Source organism: Diadema setosum, chromosome 15, assembly GCF_964275005.1.
Source record: "Diadema setosum chromosome 15, eeDiaSeto1, whole genome shotgun sequence".
Classification (NCBI taxonomy): domain Eukaryota; kingdom Metazoa; phylum Echinodermata; class Echinoidea; order Diadematoida; family Diadematidae; genus Diadema; species Diadema setosum.
In genome coordinates, this window is record NC_092699.1 from 2,046,202 (window position 1) to 2,070,554 (window position 24,353).

Genomic DNA, 24,353 nt, shown 5'->3' on the forward strand with positions numbered 1-24,353 from the left:
TAAGAAGGCTAACAATAAACTAAATCGGTTCAGCAGTGCTGGCGTACACAATAAAAGTTTTCGTTATGCTCAGTTTACCGCGTAATCTCATACGATCATGTCAAGGTCTCTACTTCTTTCATATCTTCACAAGATAGCCATTTCTTACAGAGCTCTTCACACGGTATCGGGTCGTCATACACTGAACACTTCGGTTTTATGTTTGCCCTTCTCGCTCTTTCTCTCTCTCCGTAAAAACTGAAGATGAAATTTATGGCGAGTCTCAATACCTTTCAGAAGGTTCGCTTCGGCCAAATTACATATAGGCCTATACAATAATCTTGATTGCTTTAAATTGTGATGAGATCTCTGGTATGTTTCATAAACTACTTTGTACTTTTTAAACTTAATGAACAAAAGAAATGCAAATTACCAAACACTCTGGTATTGTCATAAATTGGATAAAATGAAGCTGTTAAGCACATGAACTGCTGGTATCCTCACTAATCTGCATATTAGCGTTTAATCTTTGTTATCATTGTAGACAAGTGTTTACAATATCCTACCTGCTCTGTATTTTTTACTAATTGCATTTCAAAATGAGAGTGATTACCTGGGCATGACATGGATGGTTGGTTTGAAAGAAACGGCGCTAAATAGTATAATCCCCTTAAAGGAGGCTTGGACTCGAGAGACCGTGATGTTATGTGTGGACGGTCACCGGCAATATAAGGTATGTTATAAGAGACGCCATTAAAACGTCGCATACAACCTGTCGCTGAATTCTATGGAGGATTCAAAGCGGGCGAAATTGCCAATGTGTCGCCTACGGCCATTGTGGCGCTTTACCTGAGTTCCTGCGGGACGGTGGAACTCTCTTTCGCCAGGGTATATACGACGTTCTTTAACTATGCCAACTCATCATCTAACTAACTCCTGGTGTATAGTGAGAGGCGCGCAGGTGGCGCCGCGCTGGTAACAACCCGTTATGAACTCTCGCGATATTATTCCGTGTGGGAAGCGCATTTTGGCGGAAATTGAAATTAGTTATACGTGGTTTCAGGCAAATGGGATATTATTACTGCACTTGTAACAAACATCGCAGACGGCCGTGCGGGTGGCAAGGCGGAGTGGGCAATGAACCAGTGACGTCACGAGTGGTGGTTACCTCTCTTTCCCACGGACTATCCCACGAAAATGGAGGAGCGCTCAGTGTAATGGCCGCTGGCTAACCACTAACCAGAGATCGAATCATGCGGTCTAAAATCTTGATCTTAATTCCGAAACATGCCGTGTCGGTGACACGCAGGACCCCGAATTACTAAAATGGATCAACGTTGGGAATTCGTGTTTTTGTGGCGGAATCCCCAATACACGTATAACATTAACAGAGACTGACATAATAAGCTAATAGAGAGATAAGCGTGGTTCTAAGTCATTGTTCCTGGTCACGTACTTTGAGACTTATACATTCGTCGGGAAAAGAAGGACTTATTTTGTGATATTTGTTTATTCCGTGCTTTTTTTTTGGTTCTTTTCTTGGTATTTTAGAATTATTCGCAGTGAATTTTACCATTATCGTTTCCCGTATGGTCTATAATTGACTTTAAATAATTACTATTTAATGAGAGGGACAAAACAAAATCCATTCCCAGCCTCTTCTTGACAAAGTGATAAGATTCAATAGGACTGCTGATTTGATTGCAGTGTATATTTATTACAGACCTTTTACAAGTATATAGAAAAAAAAAATCTTCCTCTGATTTCTGGCATATGTGTTTATTACTTTGTATAACATTCTCATGCATACGATTATTTTGACAATTTCGGCAGTTTCTTAATCTATTGTCTACATTTAGATGATTGTTATATGATTCATTGCAGCTCAATGTTCATTTGAAAGAAAATCTTCTAAGGAAAGAGGAAAGTATTTAATCACAAATCTAATTTCGAAGTTTTCTTTCAGATGTGCACAAGGAGGATCACTGGGATTTTGTGTAACACTGCTCTACATGTAAAAATCGCAATTATACCCGTGTCATCGAGTTATCCTAATAAGCCATGATAACAGGCAACTCTACCTAGATCGCTAGTAATCCAGAGCCCGTGGGTTCCGTGGAATTCCATCAAAATTGTTGTATTCATTTAAGAAAGAGATGTTCGGCTAAACATCCCTTCCAAGAGGAACTCCGCAAGCGAGCTCTCTACTTAGCTGCGACCGCCCGTAGCTCCTCAAATTCAATTACGAATCTTTAAGTACTTCTTATAATGTCGCCTCGCTGGTTTGGTAACAAGTTGTAGTCTTCCTTTCCATCAGCTTCTTCTTTTTTTTCAGGGGACTTTTATCCTTTTTTCCCTTTCCCTCTGTCTACCCTGATGCGCCACAATTAAAAGAAAATGCCCAGTAGAAATTTGCGGGCATGACACACGGCCTGGATTGCTCCTTAACCGACAAAACAGCTATTTGAGATGGCAGTATTGCGCGAAACCTATCGCCGTGACCAGTGGCATCATTACTGATATGTTCTTCTTTGAGTCGCGAAGATTTCGCCTTTGTCATCCTTGTTTTTCCCCATTCTACAATTGTCTCTAGCTTCGCAGATGACTTGATGAATATTGCCAATGCACAAATGCCTCACAAGCACATTAGTCAGCTTATCCCCCGCTTTAGTGCTTCAATTCTTCAAAGCCTCGAATGGATTTAAAAAATTAGATTCCTATCAACATTCCTATCTTTTAAGTGAGAAACTGTGTTTAGTTATCGATTGTCAGTAGAATAAGGGTAGTTTTTCTTGGAAGAATTCTCCTCCCCCCCCAAAAAAAAAAAAAAAATTCGAACTCATCTTTTGAAATTGACTGAAGACTCGCGCGATTCTCTCTCTCTAGTTTACGATATTATCGATTTGAATCAGCTCTCAACCTGACCGCACAAATGAAGTTATCGATCGCACCTCGTTGAATTAGCCGAGAAAATGACAGGACTATGTAAGCGCTTGTAGTCGGTTCACCCGGGGCGTGGGTAAAAGGTGAGATAGAAGATTGGATTATTTGCAGAAATCTACGAAAAACACGGTGAGCAGAAGTCAGAGCACAAGTAAGTCAGCATAATATCATAAAAAAGCACACTCCACAATAATCAGCTGATTAACTTACCTGATTTGTATTCATAGCAAATACATGGCGGGGTAGGGGGGGAGGAGGGGGTTCTCTCTATCTATTTGTGAACCCTCTGAGAATGTTTTCAGGTCGAGATTTTCTACACGTATATACGTGAACGAAAAAAGCAAAGATTATTCTCAGGTCAGTGCTGCAGGTCACTTTTATTCAGATTTTCCCGCATTTTGCACAATGCCTACCTCCAAGGGAAATAATGAGGCAAGGCCATGCTTGAATCGGGGAGATGGCAAGCGTCTTTTTAACAATAAGATGGAACAATCAATTGTCGGGTAACGTGACTATTTTCCCTGAGTGAGAGACACTCGCCTGGTACTCAGTATCAGTTTTCGCTCCTAACCGTGTGGTTCGTGGATGGGGTGATATCCATGACACTCGACAATCTGCCGTATAAGCGGGGTGATGTTTGGTTGGAGAAAAGATGACTGCTGTGTCGATGAAAGGGCCATATCGTCATAACGACTAACGCGATCTGATACGCCATATTTCATTTAGAACTGTGGAAAGAACCCATGAGAATTCTCACGTTGCTTTCCCTTCGGGAGTCACTGGGTAACAAAAGAAACAAAAACGCACCTTTACATGGTGCGCATAAAGAATGTGTCGTCCGTCTCCACCAATATTGTGTGTTTGTGTGTGTGTGTGCGTGTGTGTGTGTGTGTGTGTGTGTATGTGTGTGTGTGTGTTTATGTGTGTGTTGTGTCTGGGTGTGTATGCGTGTGCATGTGTGTGTTTGTGTGTGTGTGTGTGCGCGCGCGCGTATGTATTGGCATTGTTTCCGTAGCACTCTTTCTTCAGTCACTGTTATCCAAGCATCGTCATGACCATGATGAATTCTCCGAGATCTACTCTGAATACATTATCTTGCAGACTTCAAAACCTTAAAAACCCTGTTGGTCAGAGGCAATGTTACACAATATTGCACTAGAAAGAAGTTCTCCACGTTGCTGGCAACCTAGAGTAGATATGACAGTTCAGAGGTATAGCGGAAAATGAAAAAAAAAAAGTATCTGCGATTTGATATCATTTAAACACTTTTTGACCTTTACACGAGCTTCAGATTGTAATCTCTATGTGATGTTTGTTATGTTTTTAGGTTTCCTTAACGCATATTGAGAATTAGTTCGAATTATTGTCACATTCTAGTACTGAAGAGAGACGAGGTTTCCCTGCATTTACGGTGGTCTATAAAAATTCAACTTTTCTGGTTCTGGTTGAGATGGGGATCCAGATTGTAACTTTTTGCAAGATAATACCAAACCACTTATTTGAAATATTTATATAAAAAAAAAACCACACATACAATTCTGGGACTGAGATGTACAAACACAAAGAAGTCCTAATGAAAGGTGGGTAAGACCACCTTTTATTACGATTACTCTCGTTTACTCTATCTTGGATTTTCATCAAGTAAACTGTTGATTCCTCGTAGAATTTTATGCTGATTGATATTTAAATAAATAATTATCTGAAGAATTATTTGACATCTGAATTCCCATTTCAACAAAATCTGTACCATCCCTTTAAACATTAACTGCATAATAACTGCGATGATTTCTTTAAAGGGTTCAAACGGTGTGTGTGTGTGTTTGTGTGTGTGAAAGTGTGTTCCGGGTGTTATGTTGGTGGGGTCTCGATCCATGCGTGTTGTTTTCATTATAGCTGTATTTAACAAACTGTTCAAACCAGAATTATTTGGAACAGAAAACACATGTGCAGCCTTTTAGGATCAAGTGCAATAATCTAATGAGTTGAATTATGCATTTTCTTTTTGTCATTGGTGTGTACTTGTCATTTAGTTATATTGTTCTATTTCCTTCTAGATATTTGTATGCTTGTATATTTGGAGACTGTTAAGATAATTTCCATGCCTGAGCGCATGACAATAAATGATTTGAATTGAATTGAATTGATTAAATTTAAAACCAATAGGTGTTTAGCATTAACGTTTTTCAATCACAGAAATTTGATCTCTTTCCAGAATCCCGGAAAAGAATATCGAATGTTGATTTAATATTTCCAGAGTTTTCATACATTCAGGCCTGTGATCGCTGGTCTTTTGTGCTGAAGAACATGCATCACTTTCTTTTTTTATTACTTAATCTATGGTAGATGAAAGTGTTGTTAACACGCGTGAAAAGATTCAGATTTCATTTCATGAGATGTGGGCAATGGTATCCTAGTGATCAAATTTGATGAAGCGGTTTGCTTCCACTTCACTGCCTTTCTCTACTTGCAAATTTTCCAGCGCAATCCAGCGCTTCTAAATTTGCTAAAGGAATACAGGATTTACAGCTTCGATATTTCAGCTGGTTTGGAGCTCGTAGAGGTGGATTTGTGTCGCTCGGAGTGATGAAAAGAATCAAATGCTCTCCTCCTCTCTTGGCTCTCGCTATGCAAAGATCTTTGGCCTCGTCGACAGGCGATTTGGGCGGCTGTTTCGCGGAATAAATGCACATTTTAACCCAAGGCTACGAGAGCGAGTCACTTATACTTACAACTAGCAGACGACTGATGCCAAATGATAGACGATATATCGATCGATACCATGTCGACAGGGCTAAGCGTTTAGAGGATCTGTGAAAGAAACAATGTCGCTTGTCTCTCCGCAGCCGAAGGGGGAAGGTGTTGAAGCAGGTTGCCTTCATTCAGGCGTTGTAATTGATCCATCTTGAGTGTTAAAGGTGCTATTTCTCACAGCGAAAGTATCCAGAAAATTTTGTCAGTAAGTTGCAATTGACATTATAGTGCTTATCACGTGTGCTGAGTAGTCATAAAACGGATATACCCTGGTTTTCACAATGGGAAATCCATAATACGCTTATCCGTTTAGAATGCATTATTGTAAAATCTTCATTGGAGAGGTCTATCACAGCCTAATGATCTAGGTTCAAGGAGTAAGAAAGGCTGTGAAGGGAAAGGATGATTTAATAGGATGATGTGCAGTTGGTTGGCAATGGAGTTGATTGTTCCACTGAATAAAGGACATCAGTGAGTAATGGTTGCCATATCATTTTACGTTTGCATAAATAACAATCAATCAAACAATAAATCAGGAAACCCCGAAGTGGAGAACTGTAATATTGCATGATGTTTGTGGGCTCAAATAGCATTACACGCAATACATGATAACATGAGTACAGTCGATAAACAGAAGTATAGATTCTTCTTTGTTCGTCACTTGCCATCAGCCGGTCTTATAACGCAAGCAATGACATGCTTTGCCGTGATCATGATGATGGTGCATGCTGTTAAATGAAACCTATACTCAAGGAAATCAGCAAGGCTTGCCAGAATTAGCCTGTCACTTTCAAACTAGCGCTTGGTATTTTCGAGCAACCAGAAAAATCACATTCATTGAATGCCAATCGGAGCCGGGGCAATAAAGTACACACATAGTGGAGCAAGAACGAACCAGTCACCGAGACGATTGACTCCGGGACTTCTTGAGTAATAATGCTGACATTTCAGGCCAAATTCGACAGCATGAAAAGACAGACAGGAACGTTGGAACGAGGAACAGGTGAAATTCCCCAACAATCTCTACCTACAGCCGTCACAGTCAACGCGCATTAAAATCCCACTTCAGGCATCCACTACTCGATCTGAGGTATTTTCACAAGAAAAGAATAAAAAGAAAATCAGACAAGCGTACCTCTTGATCGAATGTACTTGCACTTTTTGACAAATAGACATGCACCGACGTCTTTTGAAATTCCAGACATCTAGGAATAAGCAGGCATAATCTGTATTAGTCCATGGTAAATCTGAAATGCAAGAGCTGAAATACATCAAATAAGAACCGTCAATTCTGTCACTCTTCATTCCGCGGCTGGCGAATTGCTTTTTTTTTCCTTTCCTGTTTGGAATCTGGAACGTGAACTGATGCTTGCCGCTTGTCAGACGGTAAGACACGTGGGAAGGAAAACACTCACAATGCAGCGCCAACTCCGACGACTCAACTACATCTGAATTATCTCTTACCGTGTTGGTTTCGAGGATTTCAAAGTGTCTCATCTCATTAGAGTGTCTTTCTTCCGTTCATCGTGACATCTCGATTAAACCGAATGACTCTTTGAGATGTTTGAATACGAAATGGAGAACATCACTATTCATGTAGTATATTAAGTATTTCAGTTTGAAGTGACAATTTTTTTTTTTTATAATCTTCTATCTAGTCTCACTGTAAGTCGTCATTGCCTTTATTACATAGTGCAAACTAAATCATAATCATAATTACAACCAAACGGGTCTGTCAATAACTGTCAGAAAGATCAGCAGCAACCATGTAGTAACAGTTTAAAAATAGCGTCGATGATACGACAGAATACGGGACACAACAGAAACACCAATGAGCATCGTATCATGTAACAGAAAGACAATACTACCCTTTTGGGAAAATCCGTGACAAATAAAGAATTTGATGACAAAGGTAATAGTATACATTCTGCTAATCCCAATGTAAGGCAAAACAGCATCACTTGTCACATCGACACCTAAAACTGATCATTGCAGAGGCTCTCGTTGGGGTCATCATAATAATAGCAACAGAGATAATGATAACGAAGATGTTGACAATGATAATGACGATGAAGAGATGAAGGTTCCCAAAATTAAGGTACCTTGGCAATGTTAGGAATGCCCTCAAAAGAGTCGACTGCCATTAACATCACTGCATCATTTCCGTGTTACCATTTCTTATGTGATAAAGATTTAACCACCGGACAGGATTCAAAGCGGGACCTCTTTTGTTTTGATGATAAAGATTCTTATCCGCCACTATTATCAGGGTTTTCCTTTATCTCACTTTGACAAAGAGAATCCCGGTCGAGAATAATAGGGGAAACTGAGGACACTCAAAACTCCTCAATACTGTCAGTTAAGGAAGGACATCGCAATGAACAACGTAGAGGACTGTCTGGAGTCCTCACTCATATCATCCTTAATGATGACATTTTTTTTTGAGCAGATAAATAACCATAACATGAAGAGAAAAGGGGTTATTTCACAAGACCGACACCCATGAGTCATACAAGCCACTACTCCAACAGCCCACAAGTTCGATACTAGGCAAATAAAGCCCATGAGACCAACACTGGGTAAAAACAGCCCACGAGTTCGACAGATACACCACGGGGTTTAAGTTGGTCTCGTGGGCCTTGTTTGCTTTGAATAGCGTCCAACTCATGGGCTGTATGGCTCGTGGACTGTATAGCTCGTAGGCTGTTAGACTCGTGGGTGTCGGTCTCGTGACGTGCACCCAGAGAAATGACCCGCAATTAACACATAAATGGACAAACAACACTGAACATCCCAAAATGTCAACAGCATTCACCAACCAGCATGCCAACGAAAAACAAAACACACAAACACACACATACGCACACACATTTAGGCACCGAAACCTCTTATTACCTACGAAATCATACTGCTGAAATGTAAAATGTATTTCTGTTCATGTTTGCTAGTTTGCTTTGATATCAGGGTTTTTTTTTTAACGTGTACTTTTGAGTTTGCTGAAATGGCTGTCGTGAGTGCTTTAATTTGATAAAGATTTTAATCACACTATAGGACCACAATATTTGAAGTAATTTGATAGAATGAATGAATTAAGTTACGAATACCACACATGAGAAGCAAGAGAATACTTAATGCAATCATGGCAGACCTGACAACTGTCAATCCACCCTGATTAATCTTCAAGCATTATAAAGGCAAAAATACATCTTGTGGTTTCACAATTAATCACTAATTGATTAATGAAAAGGGAGACAAGGGATTTAGAAGATGATAAATAGAATGGAAATATTGCAGTGGTTCTTGTTTCTCCAAGTGTAATGACAAAACAAGAAATACAGCAACTACATAGTACAATTTAGCGGCGTATATATCAACTGGATAAGTAATTACATGATAAGTATACAATATGGCACGGTAGTGTTTGCTTTAGCTCATTGCATTATAGTTTCTCACCTGCTTAAACACAATCTTTTAATTTGATGTCATAGGTTTTCCTGCCCAATGTGATAAATACTTCATCTGAATTTGGTAACAATTAAAGCACTCATGGGCGACGATTCTCCTTGAATACTCGTCTTTTCACGTGATTCAAATTAGCTTGTAAAAACCTTCAAGTTTTGTGTTTGATAAGGTAATAATTTTCGACATCATGTCATTCAAATGGGTGCATGCCATGAGACCGACATCGACGAGTCATACAATCCAAAAAAGACCCATGAGAACGACCTCTAGTGGGCCTTGTTCGCTCAGTGTCGAACTCATGGGCTGCATGACTCGTGGGCTGTATAACTCGTGGGCTGTATGACTCGTGGGCTATACCACTCGTGGGCTGTATGACTCGTGGGTTGTGTGACTCGTTGGTATCGGCCTCGTGGCGTGCATCCGGTATGTCAGGGAGTGGTTGCACCACTGGCTGCGCTTTGACTGGCGCAACGACATTCAGGAATCAAGCGTCGTACATGTTTTCCTTTTTTTTTTTTTGGGGGGGGGGTGATTGAATCTTCTCATTTACACCTTTGATTGAGAGAAAAAAAAATCGTGAAATCGCATGACAGAAGTTTCGGTGAATGCCTATTTCAAGTATTTGATTTTGATATCGATGGCCATTTGAATTCGGCCCAAATTGAATGTAATGTCTAATATTTTTGTATATTTTTGATTAGGGAAGAAAAGAGCAATATTCATCATCTTTGATAGATGACGAAGAACCGATTATACGTCTCCTGCAGAATCATACCGCAAATACACTTTATCAATGAATGTTCTGACCGATATCTGTAAGCAGTTGTATCTGACACTACTTTTTTTTTTTTTTTTTTTTTACTTTTTATCGTATTTGTGTTCTAGCGAACAAAATGAAATAAGTTTATCAAGTGTTAATGAGTTAATTATGAGTTAACAGTTTTTGAGAGTTCAAAAGTATTCTATGCTTTCCGACTTTGCAGTGAATGCATGGTGATGTTTATTACGGCACACAAACGGTGGCGTGGCAATTCTTGCGATTTAGAAAGAAAAGTTTGTATTTTTGAATAGTTTTGAATGTTGCCTTATGGAAAAAAACAAGAAGCTTGAGAAATAATTTTCTTGAAAGTATGAAGTATCTACCATTGAATATACAAAACACTTATCTGGGGTAATTGAGTTGTGCTACCTATCATAGGGCTTATCACGCCGAATCTACACCTCCGCTTAGAGGTTCTTATATCTCGATTCCCCACGCAATGCTGGCAATGGTTTTAAAAATAACACACAGTCAGTTTCACAACTTGACCTACTTTTCTATTTTTGAGGGTATTTTCTTTTTTTTAACCACCCTCAGTTTTACCACACATGCACAACCACACACACACACACACACACACACACACATACACACAAGCAAAAATAGACGCTTTAATCGCATTAATCTCAATCGTCCTTCACAAATTCTTTAACAAAAAATGTTCCAAAAATATTTTCTCTTTTTTTTTTTCTACCGTAATATCGAATATAGAAAACATAGTAGTAACACAGTTTATCTATGACTACTTTTTGGTTTTAACCTTATTAAGATATCCCCTGAAACCCTGGAATAGACAACCACAGTTTTCTTTTTCCCCTAGGACTGGATCTATTCCTTCTTTCACGTTATGTATCTAGATCAGCCTGTTCTTCTAGAGGCGTGTTCAGATCACATTAAGACTAATAAATTTAACTCTTACGCAAAAATCTTTTGTCTGCATGGAATGAGTGTGTAGTTCATCTTCATACTCACTTTTTAGAATCCTCAAACCCTCTTTTTCTTTACTATCCCACGCGAAAGGATAAACATAAAGGAAAAGTAGCACCTTTGCCACGCTGCATAGCTGAATCGATGTTTTCTCTAAACTCCAGCTCTTTGTAAAAGAAAAAGGTGCTTCTTTAGACAGACTGGTGCCATCACAAATTGCTCCCTTTCTCTCTCTCCCTCTCTCTCCATCTCCTTCTCTCCCCTTGCTTTCAATCTATTTTTTTTTCCATTTCTTGCAGCAGCTTTTGCCCAATGAAGTCGAGTTCTCTAGTACTGGCAACACTCAATTAGGCTGACGTCATTATGGTGACGCCTCCAAATCCTATTGTGAAAAGAACGCTCTTGTCGTTCGTCGCCACCAGAAGTACTACCCACCACGTGACCAATGCTGCGTGTTGGTTGACATGGCGCCATTTCGCCATGGGGCATGAAAAGGGGTTGCAGGGACACATGTTTATGTATTCTAGAGAGAATGTTGAAATATGCATAAACACTTCGGTAAACAAAAGGAGGCAAATAAGTGCAATTATCTGGATAATAATCATGATGATTATGATAATGAGAACAATAAAAATAGAGATAATATCCAAAACCTACTGAAGGAACGAGAGATAAGAATGTGAAAATGCTACGAAATCAACAAAAATATTTCCTTAGTAAAGATAATACATTCAGACTCAATTGAACTTAGTTGCAAGTAAAAAACAGAGTTCAAGCCTTAGCAATGTGATCATGGTGATGGTGGGCAAATTAAAGAAAAGGGCAGATCCTGAAGGAACCCCCCAAAAAACAAACAAACAAACAAACAAACAAAAACAAACAAACAAACAGGGCAACATTATAGAAACGCAGAATTGAAGAATCTTGGAGAGTTGCAAAAACAAAATAGAGTGGGTAAAATCCATTGGAAAAATTCTTGTCATGTAACAGTTTAACCTGCAGGGAGATGGGTCCCATCTCCCTGACCTATGTAATATCCATCCATAACTGAGTGTTCTTGGAGAAACGCTGGATAATTATCGTCACCATACTAGGCATTTCTACAATTAAGATGTTCCTTAACTCCGGGCAGCTGCCATGTTAGGTTTTCAGTCCTTTTGTGAGACTATGATCTCTTATTTTGATGATTGTGTGTGTGTTTGTGTGTGTGTGTGTTTAGATTTATCAACTTGTTCTTTATTCAGTCATCCTTGGAGTATAAATTCATTTATTTAGGGTATATATATCTCTGAGTCAATTTCAAGCTATTTTTCAATATGACTACCAGTAATTTTTAAAGGAGCTAGATTTTTTTTCCAAGGTATGGCAATTTTTCATACAGCGTTTGATATTTGAAAATTGATTTAAGGACAATTACTTCTTGAACAGTCTGATTGGCAATTGCAGGACGTGTTGTCAGACATGAACATTTTCAATGGAATATGTACATCATGCCTGTATTAAGGCTCCTGGTTTGCTTGTACCAAAGAATAAAAAGGTCAGACTGACTAACAAAGACTTACACGAGGGTTGTAGTCACTTTGGCGAGGAGACAGGAACAGAGCGTGACACCAACCTCTCGTTTCATTCCTAGCAATTTTGAAACCAATTTTGGATTATAAGAATGAAATGAATTTGGTTTTACGGAGAGAGTAAAGTTAAAAAGGAAAATCGGTACGATCTTGTCTTATCTAATACGCAAGCATAACGCACACGTACACACACACACACACACACACAAGAAAAAAAAAACCCTCTGTAAATTGTGGATTGTGTGACAGTGAGTAATCCACACTCAGCGTGTTCCATCCAAGTTCAGCTAGCCATCATAAAATATTCATATATTTGCTGGTGATACTCTCTCGTGCGTATATAAACGCGAAATCGTAGCATGGTTTTAATGACTCAGTTACTAAGAATTGCTCCAGGCTGGAATAAATATGTGGTAACAGACAGGAGGAAGAAAGTGAATGTAATTTTTTTTTTATTTTTTTTTTTTTAGTGCTACGTCCGTATTGTTATGTTGAGTTTCTCTTTCTGAGTTTTCGAGCACATGCTGAAGGTCAAAGACATTGTATCATCCACGCTAACGCGCGCTAAAAAGCACAAGGCAATATCTCTAATAACTAAAATGTCAAAGAACTCTTGCTCATACAATCGGAAAACAAAGTTTGAAATCAAACACACGAAAAAACAGCCGGTCTCAAAACATATACGTATACAAATAACCATTGTCGGCAAAGAAGAGTTAATTCTGAAGATACAATTACAATGCGAAGCGTTGCAACTTTGCTTTTTCCACCATGCATTATCCTTATGTATCAAATTCTTTAACCAAAAGTTAAAGTAATTTCTATCAGTCCTTAAGCTCTACTGAGTTTCAATCGTAGACTATTTTGCGGCATGTTACATGAATTGGTTGACATGATAGAATGTGGAATATATGTCAGTCCTTAAAAAAAACCCCAAACAAAACAAAACAAAACACAAAAACCTCTGTGCTTTAATTAATAGCTAAAATACGAATCAGTTATCATATTCCTCAAGTTCAAAGAGAAAAGTAAGTAGGTAAAAAGGTTAGTACGAATGATCCTTGGATATGTCGTGTTCTGCCAAGAATAAGCCCGGCTATATAAAAAATATGTATTTACATTGGCAAGAGAGAAAAGGTTGCATTGCTCGAAATAAGAGCGTAATTTCATCATCCCAGGGACATCAAAGGCAAACCGACTCCAAAAATTGTACGCCGTGCTTTATGCACTTGACGATACCATGTGTTGTGTGTGTCTCTTGGCGCGTGCCGACTTGATCAGAAATCTAATTAATAACCAATCAATGCGCTTGAGCTAGACAGCACGCGAAAAAAGCACATCGTTTGTCTCTTTCGGCTGTGATTCTGAGGTCGGCCAAAACTCATTGATGCAGAACAATAGCGTTCGTCTCTCTCTCGAGTAATTTTCATTTCCACTAAGAATCTAAAGAATTCTCTACTCGAATATACTTCCTTCAATCAATCAAAATGTGCAATATTTCATCCAAGTGCAGATAGCATTTTTGTCTAATATATGCTGCGTTTTCTCTATTTCCAGTGCTACCATTTTCAAGAAAAGTTACTTGATTCTTCCGTAGAATAACTGCATTGTATTTATCATTCTGAAAAAAGTAAAACCCAAAGTAATGGTACACCCCTTTTGACAATCATAAAAAAGAAGAAGCAATTGTACGTCCTCGATAGTGTGGTGTGAATCAATGAAAGTAATAAAAACGACAACAAAAGATTGATCTTTGAAAAATGGTAGAATTTGGTTTTTTTTTTTTTTTCAAACAGATGATTTTTTTTTTCCTGGAATCCTTCAACTCGGATAAATGTGGAAGATTTCAGGGCTGTTGCACGTTTTTAACACTTTTCAGTGTGAATATGAAATATTCCTGACTGTGATAATTTGCTAAAGCCGTATAATACATTGTTCTGTGAGTATATTTGACTGTCTGCCCCCCCCCTCTCTCTCTCTCTCTCTCTCTGCGTGTTTGAATTTGTGTGCTAGGAAGCCATTATATGAACACTTTGCGCATCACTTTCTCAAAATTCTTTTAAAACTTATGAAAATAGATTCCTATCTGACAAGCACTATTGCTAATTCATGGTTCTTCCAGATCGTCAATAGCGAATACCTCAAGTCTCTCTCCTAACAACATGTTTCCTAATTCATAAGACTATAGAATGGGGGTCATGTGATATGTCCGGCAAAGTATTGCTGATTACTGAATTCCTGAACGCTGGATATTCAATTGCACGATCACAAACTAACAAACAAACAAGCAAGCAAACAAACAGACAAATAAACAAACAAAGACATACACTTTATTGTCATTTTTTACAAGGCAATAACCCTCTGGATTGACCTTTCACTTCACTGGATGTGTAATGTGAAAAGAAATGAAAGCAATTATAAAACTTTGAATACCGTTCAGACGGGTACTAGATCTCACAGAGTCACGTCGTGCCACGCTTTTTTGCAATCATATAACTATACAAGATCGTATATGTCCCCCATCAGAACCAGTCTACTGCGCATTCTCTGGGAGTATCGCACATAGGTAACACAAAGTGGAGTAGACTAATGTAACATAATTATGTTTAGAAAAACATGAGGAAACACCACCAACACAATTTACTGTCAGTACGAACAGGTAACAGAGAGATTGGGTATGAGAAGAAGTAATAAATGAGGCATAATTAGGGTATTCTCTTACTTTCAATTTACGCATTGGCTCATTAACATTGTAATTGCTTGACATAATCTCACGCGCGCGGAGACGCACACACACACACACACACACACGTACAAACATATTATGTATGTAAGTAGAAACGCTTAACAGAGCCTGAAATAGTCAAGATATCTAGCTATGGGATTTCTTTATTCTTTTTTTTTTGTAATCTGCTGACTTGGAAAGTACTAATAAATCAAACGCACCATCCATTCATTTTCTTACCTCTTGAATGTCATGATGATATGTAACTTTAGAGAATTTATGATATATATAGTACACAAAGCTTTTGATTCAGCATTTTCAACCGACGCAATGACAGGATATTGAGCTGATTTGATAGGGCAGGCCAAGAATAGAGGCCCTTTGATAGGCACTGGTCAGAACACGAAAAATAATTGATCTACGGTAGATGTGAAAGTGTTCAAGTCACGTCCGTCAGATCGACCATCTATCATCTCTCATACCGGAACGACAGTTTTAGAAAGTGTGTTTATTTGCACGTGGGAAGGAAAAGGTTCTTTTTCCTTGAAGGTATAAAAACATTTTTTTTTCTTCACTTAAAGGGACTGTACAGTACTGGTTGAGGTAGGGATTCATGTTTTGAACATTCCTAAGTGAGATAATGAAAAGCCTCTTATGAAATATGAAAGTTCATGTAATTTTAAGAAGGATTCAACGTTTATTTGAAGAAAATTGGTTTTCAAATGGCTGAGATATCCAAAAAAGTGCTAATAATAAAAGGCGACATGCCCCAACTTTATTAGGATCTCTTTGTTTCACCTTGTTATTGGATATCTCAGTCATTTCAAAACCGATTTTCGTCGAATAATCTTTTGATACCCCTTAGAACTGAATGCTCTTTGACATCTCATAGAGTGGTTTCTGAGTATCTCGCAAAATGTTAAAAGCTAAATCTACACCTCGACCAGAACTGTACACACCCTTTAATAAGGTTTGTCATTTAAGTGAACACTTACTGAATATATCCCACAACTGCAAAGATTTCACTTTACTCTGTTAAATGAACCTCTGCCTGTGAACCCGAAACGACTATATGGTCTACAACATGCACATACCCACACTCATATGCGTGCAAACATACATTGCTTGACATTAGCGGTGACCCGTGGTTGCACGGGGCCACTAAAGTTTGGTGTCGGGTCACCAAATTTATCTTTTGGTGGCCCTGTACAAGTAACTATAAGAACACCCTGTAAATTCATATCTTTTTCTTAACCATATTTCAATGATAATTTCAATGTTGCAAAGCAGTCTTTCTCTGCTATATATATATATTTATATTATATTATATTCACAAGCGCTTGACACTAATTTTTGGGTCTGGTGGCCCGTCTGGGCCACTAAAATGTTTAAATCATTGCAGAGCAGAGTGCATTTTTTTTTTCTTTCTGAGAGAAACAGGTCATGAATTGAGTTGGTTGCATATAATCTGAAAGAAAATATTTCTACCGTGTTGGATAATAAATTGACATTGTTCACGGGTATAATATTCCATACCTAAATTGACATGCAGAGAAATCCTTCCACTTCTCTTTGACAGGACTACCAGACAGATTTTCGCTTCTTAAAGGGATTGTAGAGTTTTTGTTGAGACCTAATTTCAGGTTTCTAACTTTTTTTTTTGTGAGATGAGAAACCTCTTATGAAATATAAAAGAGCATGTAACTCTATGATGAATTCAACGTTTATTTGATAAAAATTGGTTTTGAAATGGCTGAGATATCCAAAAAATAGAGAGTCTAATAAAGTGTAGGACCCACACTTTATTACGAGCCCTTTGTTTTACTTTGATTTTGGATGTTTCAGTCATTCCAAACCCGATTTTCATCAAATAAACTTTGAATCCCTCTTAAAATGGCATGCTCTGTACTATATCATATGTGTTTTCCTGGTATCTCACAAAAAGTTAAAAGCCCAATTCTCATCTCCACCAATACTGTACCATCCCTTTACTGCAATAAGGCAAATAACATGCTTTCTTCGGGTCCAGACACCCACCTCAATAGCCAGACGCAGTATTATGTGCCCGAAGGTTATTTTCAATTCCATGTGAAGTCATGTGAAGTGCTAATCAAATCATTTGAATTGATATGTTTTTTTTTATACTCTCTCTCTCTCTCTCTGTTGCATTTTCAATTGATAAGGAAGGTGAATATGAGTGGTTTTTGCAATAACAACAAATAACAAAGGTATGAGATGGCCTTTCTCTCTCTCTCTTTATTTATTCATTTATTTATTTTTTTTTGGGGGGGGGGATTTACTGGATCTATATATTGAATGAAAATAAGTTGTCATGAACTAAATAGCGCCATTGAAGACTGCTTGGTGTGGAAATATCAGATACAGCCAGGAATGGTACAAGAAAAGGACACCCCCGGCAACATACGAATATTCAATCTTTTAATAGTCGTAAACAAGTTATTTAAAAACAGCGTAGAAACCAATGAGTTTTGTCCATAACTTGCACGCATAGTCGAGTCCACTTGAAACTAGTTACAGATGTTTGAATTATGAGACGAGATTATTTGACGAAAATGTGAAATATATTTTGTGAATGAAACCGTCATAGATTGCAAGATGCAAGTAATAAAATGTAAGAAGAATGAAAAAAAGAGGAATTTATATGCACAGACACTCATTCTGAATTGGTATGTACTTTAAGAATCATCCAAGTTTTTTTTCTTGAAAATAAAGTTCATCAATTTGGATTTTTATCGACCGCCCATAGAATATTTGGTGCTACGGAATTTTAGAGGTTTAAATATAGATATATAATTATGATTATAATGCTGTTTTGTAACGCAACTGCGCTGGGCCTTTAACCCCACGTGGCTGAACCTGAAAAATCTTGTGAATTTTACCACCGAGGTTACGCCGCCCAGAGGAGAGAGACATGATCACGGATCCTCCCGAGGGGACCAGCGTCATACTCTCAATGGTATTGTGTCAGAGTATCACTATCATAATAATTGATGCCCGCAGAGGACAAAGAAGTTCGCCATTCCTGACCGATTGTTATGATCACGAGGCCTTTTTTCCTTGGTAGTTGGTTTGGTATTTGCCTACCTCCAACGTTTGCGGGAAAAATGACAGAGAAACCATAGGAATACACTCGATGGTTTGATAATGTCTTCATAGCTATCCTCTCACGCAAGTATTTTGTCTTCCCAAGCGTTATCACAAAACTCCTTTGTGACTATTAATGCAGTAGAAAAAAGACAGCCGCAATTCTTTTCGATAGACATGATCGAACGGACCACTCAGGAATATAAGGATAGCTAATCGCTGCGGATACTACTCATGATGTTGTTTTGAAACGCGGCAATTATTAGCCCATCTAGGTCAAAGCATCTGCCTTGAATAACAGCATTTCAACATTCTCATCTTAATTCTCTAATGTGCTTCCTACAACGTCAGACTTTGTAGACATGACCATTCAGAATACTTAATCCTGGCGATTGAACAATTCGCTGTTATGAAGCCCAAAGATGACAACTCCCTTCCCCGCAGCGAAAAAAAAAAAAAAACGAACTTTGATTTAAACATATCAATTCAATTAAAAAAAAAAATCATGATATCTTGATATCTTCTGCAGAAATAATCCGCAAATGCAGACAGTCAGTAGCCACGCGTAATTTGTTGGATTACGCACACGTTCGAGCTCCAGTGCATTTTCTCTGCTCATTATGATATTTTCATCTAAGGAGAATTGGTATATGACGCTTCATTGGGATTGGAATAATATGTTTACTTAACAGAAGATAAGCAGTCCCGCGAACACCTAGTCCTGCCCACAAAAATGTTCCAACTCATTGTTAAGAATAAGGAGATGTCATCATTTTCTGAATATAACTGACTTTTTGTATTTGTTTCAAAGGGAACTGATATTGGCCTCTTACCTGTTCTTCAATCTGAGGGAATTCATCAGCGTCCAGATCCACGACGGGCAGCCCGAGGTCAAGATTCCTGCCGGCAGCGACGGCCAGAATGGCAGCCAGGATTGCGAGGTAAAACGTTGTTAGATTCATTGTCGGTTATTTACGCAGACGATGCCAGTCGTGGAGCGACGGAACACGATATGTTACAGAGGAGAAAATGCACACATAGAGAGTCAAAATTTGGCTCTTGGTTATAGGAGTGAGTCTACAGAGAGAAATTCACTTTTGTCGTCGCCAGAACGGCCAACTGAGTTGCGTGGAGCTCGTCTCTTGAAACAGGTGGGGAAAGTGGGGAACGATTCGTTGCAAGTGATTCGTACTCTAGTTCTCGTGTACTGAAGATTCGACCAATAGGCGCTGTGATATCTAACGCTAGAGCTGCTGGCGCGCTTGTTAATAAAGGACTCGAAACGCAGGAGACATTTTATTTATAACATTATTGGCGTTATCATGTGCCCCTGCGGGATGCACACACAGCAGTAGAGCGGGAAGCAGTCATTAGGGGGCGTGATCCAACAAAACGCAAAGGAGCGTCGCGATTGACACCTGCTTGACAAGCACTACTCAACCTGACCAGTCACGACGAAGCCACGCCCCTTTCAAGGAGTCACGTGAAGATGACGTAGGAAATACGTCAGCACTTATCTGTTGAAGACACTGGTGGGCTGGTAGAGAGAACAAACAAGACGATTATTAGTTTCATGCGTTGTGGCTATAAGTAAGGTATTGGGTATTATGGAACAAAACGATAAACACAGATTTATCACTCGTCAAACCAATCGAAGAAGCGGAACTTGAACTGCCCAAGATGAATAAGGAGGCACGCGGCACACACTTATCATGAATTATGTGCATGTTATTATAGGCGAACTTCATAAATCTGGTCGTCTTCCTATATTATTCAAAACATGGTACAAAAGAAAGAAAATAAAGATATAAATAGATAGATAGATGGATAGATAGATAGATAGATAGATAGATAGGTAGATAGATAGATAGATAGATAGATAGATAGATAGATGAGATAATATGCTTGGATGAGTTCCTTGAACAGAAGCATGGCATAATTTCAGTAAAATCATAACAAGAGGTTTGCACTTTTATACCAACGAAGGTATTATTGCAGTTTTTAAAGGATTAAAAAGTTCAAAATCACTGGTTAAAACATTTGACAGTCGCTAAAGAGGTTGGGATGTATTGAATTGCGGTACACATGTAGAATGATTGCATGAAATTGTTATTATACATAAGGAGGTCAAATCAATTTGGCTTTGTTCGACTGGAGTGCAAAGGGCTTAACAACATCAACAGATCTTCTACAATTTCTAGGACAAGGAGTAATATCTGCCCCCACGGAAACGAAGAAAAAATTGTTCCCTGATATTTTAATATTTCATGGATTTACTATTAAACTTAACCCATTGAGGACGAGTCCCGAGTATACTCGGGCAGGGGCCTATGGGAAATGCGTGCTGTAGCAAAATCAGTCCGTCCTCAATGGGTTAAGATTATTTGGCCTTCCGCACTGTCCTCCATATATCTAAGAAATTTCCCTGCTAGATTGCAACATTTCATTGATTATTTGTCAAATTAAAAGCATTGAAATGAACTCTGAAGAAAGTTTGATGCTGTAGTTTTCAATAAGCTTGAAAACAAAATTGAAGGTTAAACAGCCTTGATGTAATTATGACCTGTTTCATGACGTTGTTTGTTTGTTTGTTTGTTTTTATTTCCGTCTTCATATAAAAATACACACATTACAAGTTGCATATACATTGCATATGCTTACAGAAGAAACGGGGGATTGCCTGTTCAGTCATATTATCAAAATATGTCTGTTCTTCCACAGGGTCCCTAATTTACAGTACAATACAAGAATAATAAACACTGTATATACAAAACATAAGAAAAAAAAATAACGAAAATCATTTACCGAACTGGTACAGTGAGAGTCAGCAATAATCAGAGATAGGTAGAGAAGAGCAGATCAAGGAAAAGAAAAAGAGGAGGAGAACAAACTGACAAAAGAAAAGGCAAGACTCATATACCCCCCCCCCCTCCCCCTAAAAAAACACAAAAATGGCTGTTACATTTGGTACTCTATTGAGTCTTTTTTTTTTTTTACCATAATACTCTATCTAAATAATCAGATAATAACATTTGAAAAGATCTTAAAGTTGATGCGTTACGAATTTCATTGGGCAATTGATTGTACATTGATACTCCCCTGTAAAAGAAAGTCCTTTTACAGTTATTCGAATTTGGCTTTGGAAGATTCAAATTCTGGTTTGAACGCAGTGAATAATTAAGAAATCTTCTAGAAATATTATCAGACATGTAATTGGGGAGAAAGTTCTGCAATATCTTATAAATCATCATACTCATATTCTTTTTATATCGGTATTCAAGAGATTCCCAGCCCAAAATATCATGAATATGTTGAGTAGATACAAAAGAATATGGATTTACTCTCATAATCATACGACCCGCTCTATTCTGTAGCTTTTGAAGGGCTGACAGAGAACCTTGTGGAGCGGAATACCAGATAACGTTTGCATAATCAAAATGTGGAAGAATCACAGATTTATATATCAAATTCAAATTTGATTCATTTACAACATGTCTTAATCTTCCAAGAAAACCAATCAATCTACTGATTTTTTGGCACATTTTATCTACATGAATATTCCATTTCAACTCAGCGTCGATATGAATTCCAAGATATTTTACCGTTTCAACATTTCGAATCTGGGTGTCTTTTATTTTTACATCTAGTGAATTACACCTTGAGAGCATACATTTCGTACCAAAAAGCATACTGACGGTCTTTGAATAATTCACCAAGAGTTTGTTCTGTGACATCCACTGATCAAAAACTTGCATTTCTTTGTTTAAAATGGACTCCAAGACTTTAACATCTTTGTTTGAGTAGTAAATGACTGTATCATCCGCATAAAGATGAACACGACATGACTGAAAAATGCGAGGCAGGTCATTAATGAAAACACAAAACAGTAGAGGGCCAAGAAGAGAGCCCTGGGGCACACCATGAGTTAAGTACATTTCATCAGACAACGCGTTGTTGACCTTAGTTACTATCCTCCTGTCCGTCAGATAACTCTTAAACCACTCAAGTGTACCTCCATTTATACCAATTCTCGACAACTTGTCTAACATTACATTGTGGTCGACAGTGTCGAACGCTTTCCGTAGGTCGACGAATATCGCCCCAGTATATTCACCTTCATCCATGGCCAAAAGCCATTCATCAGTAACCTTAACAAGGGCAGTTACAGTGGAATGATTTGCCCTGAATCCAGACTGAACCGGTGTTAAAACATTGTTCGCATTAAGATAGTGTGATAATTGTAACGAGACTATGCGCTCCAGTAATTTCGAGATACAAGGCAGCAGGGAAATTGGCCTGTAATTATCAGGGTTCGACTTATCTCCTTTTTTGTATATCGGAATTACCTTGGCTATTTTCCATGACTGTGGGACAACTCCTTCAATAATTGATTTATTTATCAAATACGTTATAGACTTATTCAATATATCAGCACATACTTTCAAAATCTCAACCGATATACCATCAATTCCAGTCGATTTTTTATTTTTCAGTTTGTTGATTTCGTTCATAACCTGAGCTTCAGATACAATTGCAAATGTGTCCATATTATCATAACATACGGATCCTGTAATGATATCTACTTCGGTGACGTCCGTTTTCTCCATCTGATGTTCATTTAACAAATTCAAAGCAGCACTGGCAAAGTGTTCATTAAATTCGGAGGCTTTACTGTATGCATCGTCACAAGAGAGATGATGAGACGATGTGTCGTTATTTGGCAGAAAAGATTTTAAAACATTCCAGGATTCATTTCTTCCGGAACATTCAGACAATTTATTGATGTAATACTGTTTTTTCATTTTCCTTATAACATTAGTAACTTTATTTCTCAGCCGTCGATACTCCTTCCACAACTGTTCACTATTTTGTGTAATTGCTTTCTTCTTAACCTTGTCTCTTTCTCTCATCAATTCAAAAATCGATTCATTCAACCAAGGAGAGTATTTGTTACGCATACGCTTTGTCTTTATAGGCATGTGCTTGTTGGTGACCAGTAATACCTTTTCTTCCCATTTCTTAACAGCATCCTCCAAATTATAACAAGTTTCAATTTCATTCCAGTCTTGTTCCATGAGATCTTTACGAAATATATTCCAGTCAATATTTTTTGACTTTCTAAAGGTTACATAATTGTGGTCATGGGTGGTTAAACTATTTGTTTAACACAAGTCTCAGCTGATGAATAGGCCATGCCAATCGCATTTGATATTCTTCCTGGATCACTAGTCCGATGCTCAAGTTGGCAACAGGTGCTAGAAAAGGAGAGATTGCTTTCTTGTGGAAAGTTTAGAAAAGTCCTCGCTGATGAAAATATTGGCAAAAGTCTTTGAAGTCAAGATTGAAAAATGTTTGTCAATCCTAGTTTGACCCAAGCTTAGTCACCAAACAAAACTTTGCGTTTATGATAACGATCATTCTGCGAAAATTTATGGCAAAGAGAATAAAAAAGACGACACATAAATAATTTTAGCGCTACTGTCAAATATCAAAAGTCTTATCATGATTTACGCTCATCAAGAAACTGCTGAATGTCATATTCATGGGCAAGAAGTAAAAATGAATACATTCCCTTTCAGTTTTATTTGAGATCACTTAACAATTGTACTGACCTAATGAATCTTCTTACATTGTGCACAATCGAAATGAATTATTATTCTTAGTTTATTTAATTTGCTTTGTTTCTTTTGCTACTATTATTATCATTAACATAATCATCATTATTGTTGTTATGACTACCATTCATTATAATTCTTGTTATCATTTTTATCGCCACTATCAATGTTGTCGTTAATAACTATCATTTCTACTATTACTATCACCATCATCCCGCACTGATTTTCCATGTTTTCAGGTTTCTCTACGTTGACCTCTTTGTCTCATGTTTTGCGTCTTCTGATCGGACAAAGAAGTTAAAAAACTCTGGAACAGTTAATTTATTATTCTATCAAATTTTGAGAGGACGGAATTTCCGTCAACCTACCAATGCACTTAAGAAACGTCAATCTGAAAACAAAATAATAAGATGAATAGATAAAAAAAAAATGTGGAGACAGTGTCAGGCCTTGTA

General features: G+C 37.9%; 1 protein-coding gene across 1 annotated transcript in view; it reads right to left on the reverse strand.

Annotated features, from left to right (window-relative positions):
- Positions 1-19,497, reverse strand: part of LOC140239197 (uncharacterized) — a 61,270-nt gene extending 41,773 nt beyond the window's left edge. Inside the window, exon 1 of the mRNA XM_072319078.1 lies at positions 19,117-19,497. Within this exon, the coding sequence (XP_072175179.1) occupies positions 19,117-19,245 (129 nt within the window). The 5' untranslated portion in view covers positions 19,246-19,497. The remainder of the gene's footprint in view (positions 1-19,116) is intronic.
- Between the last annotated feature and the right edge of the window lie 4,856 nt (positions 19,498-24,353).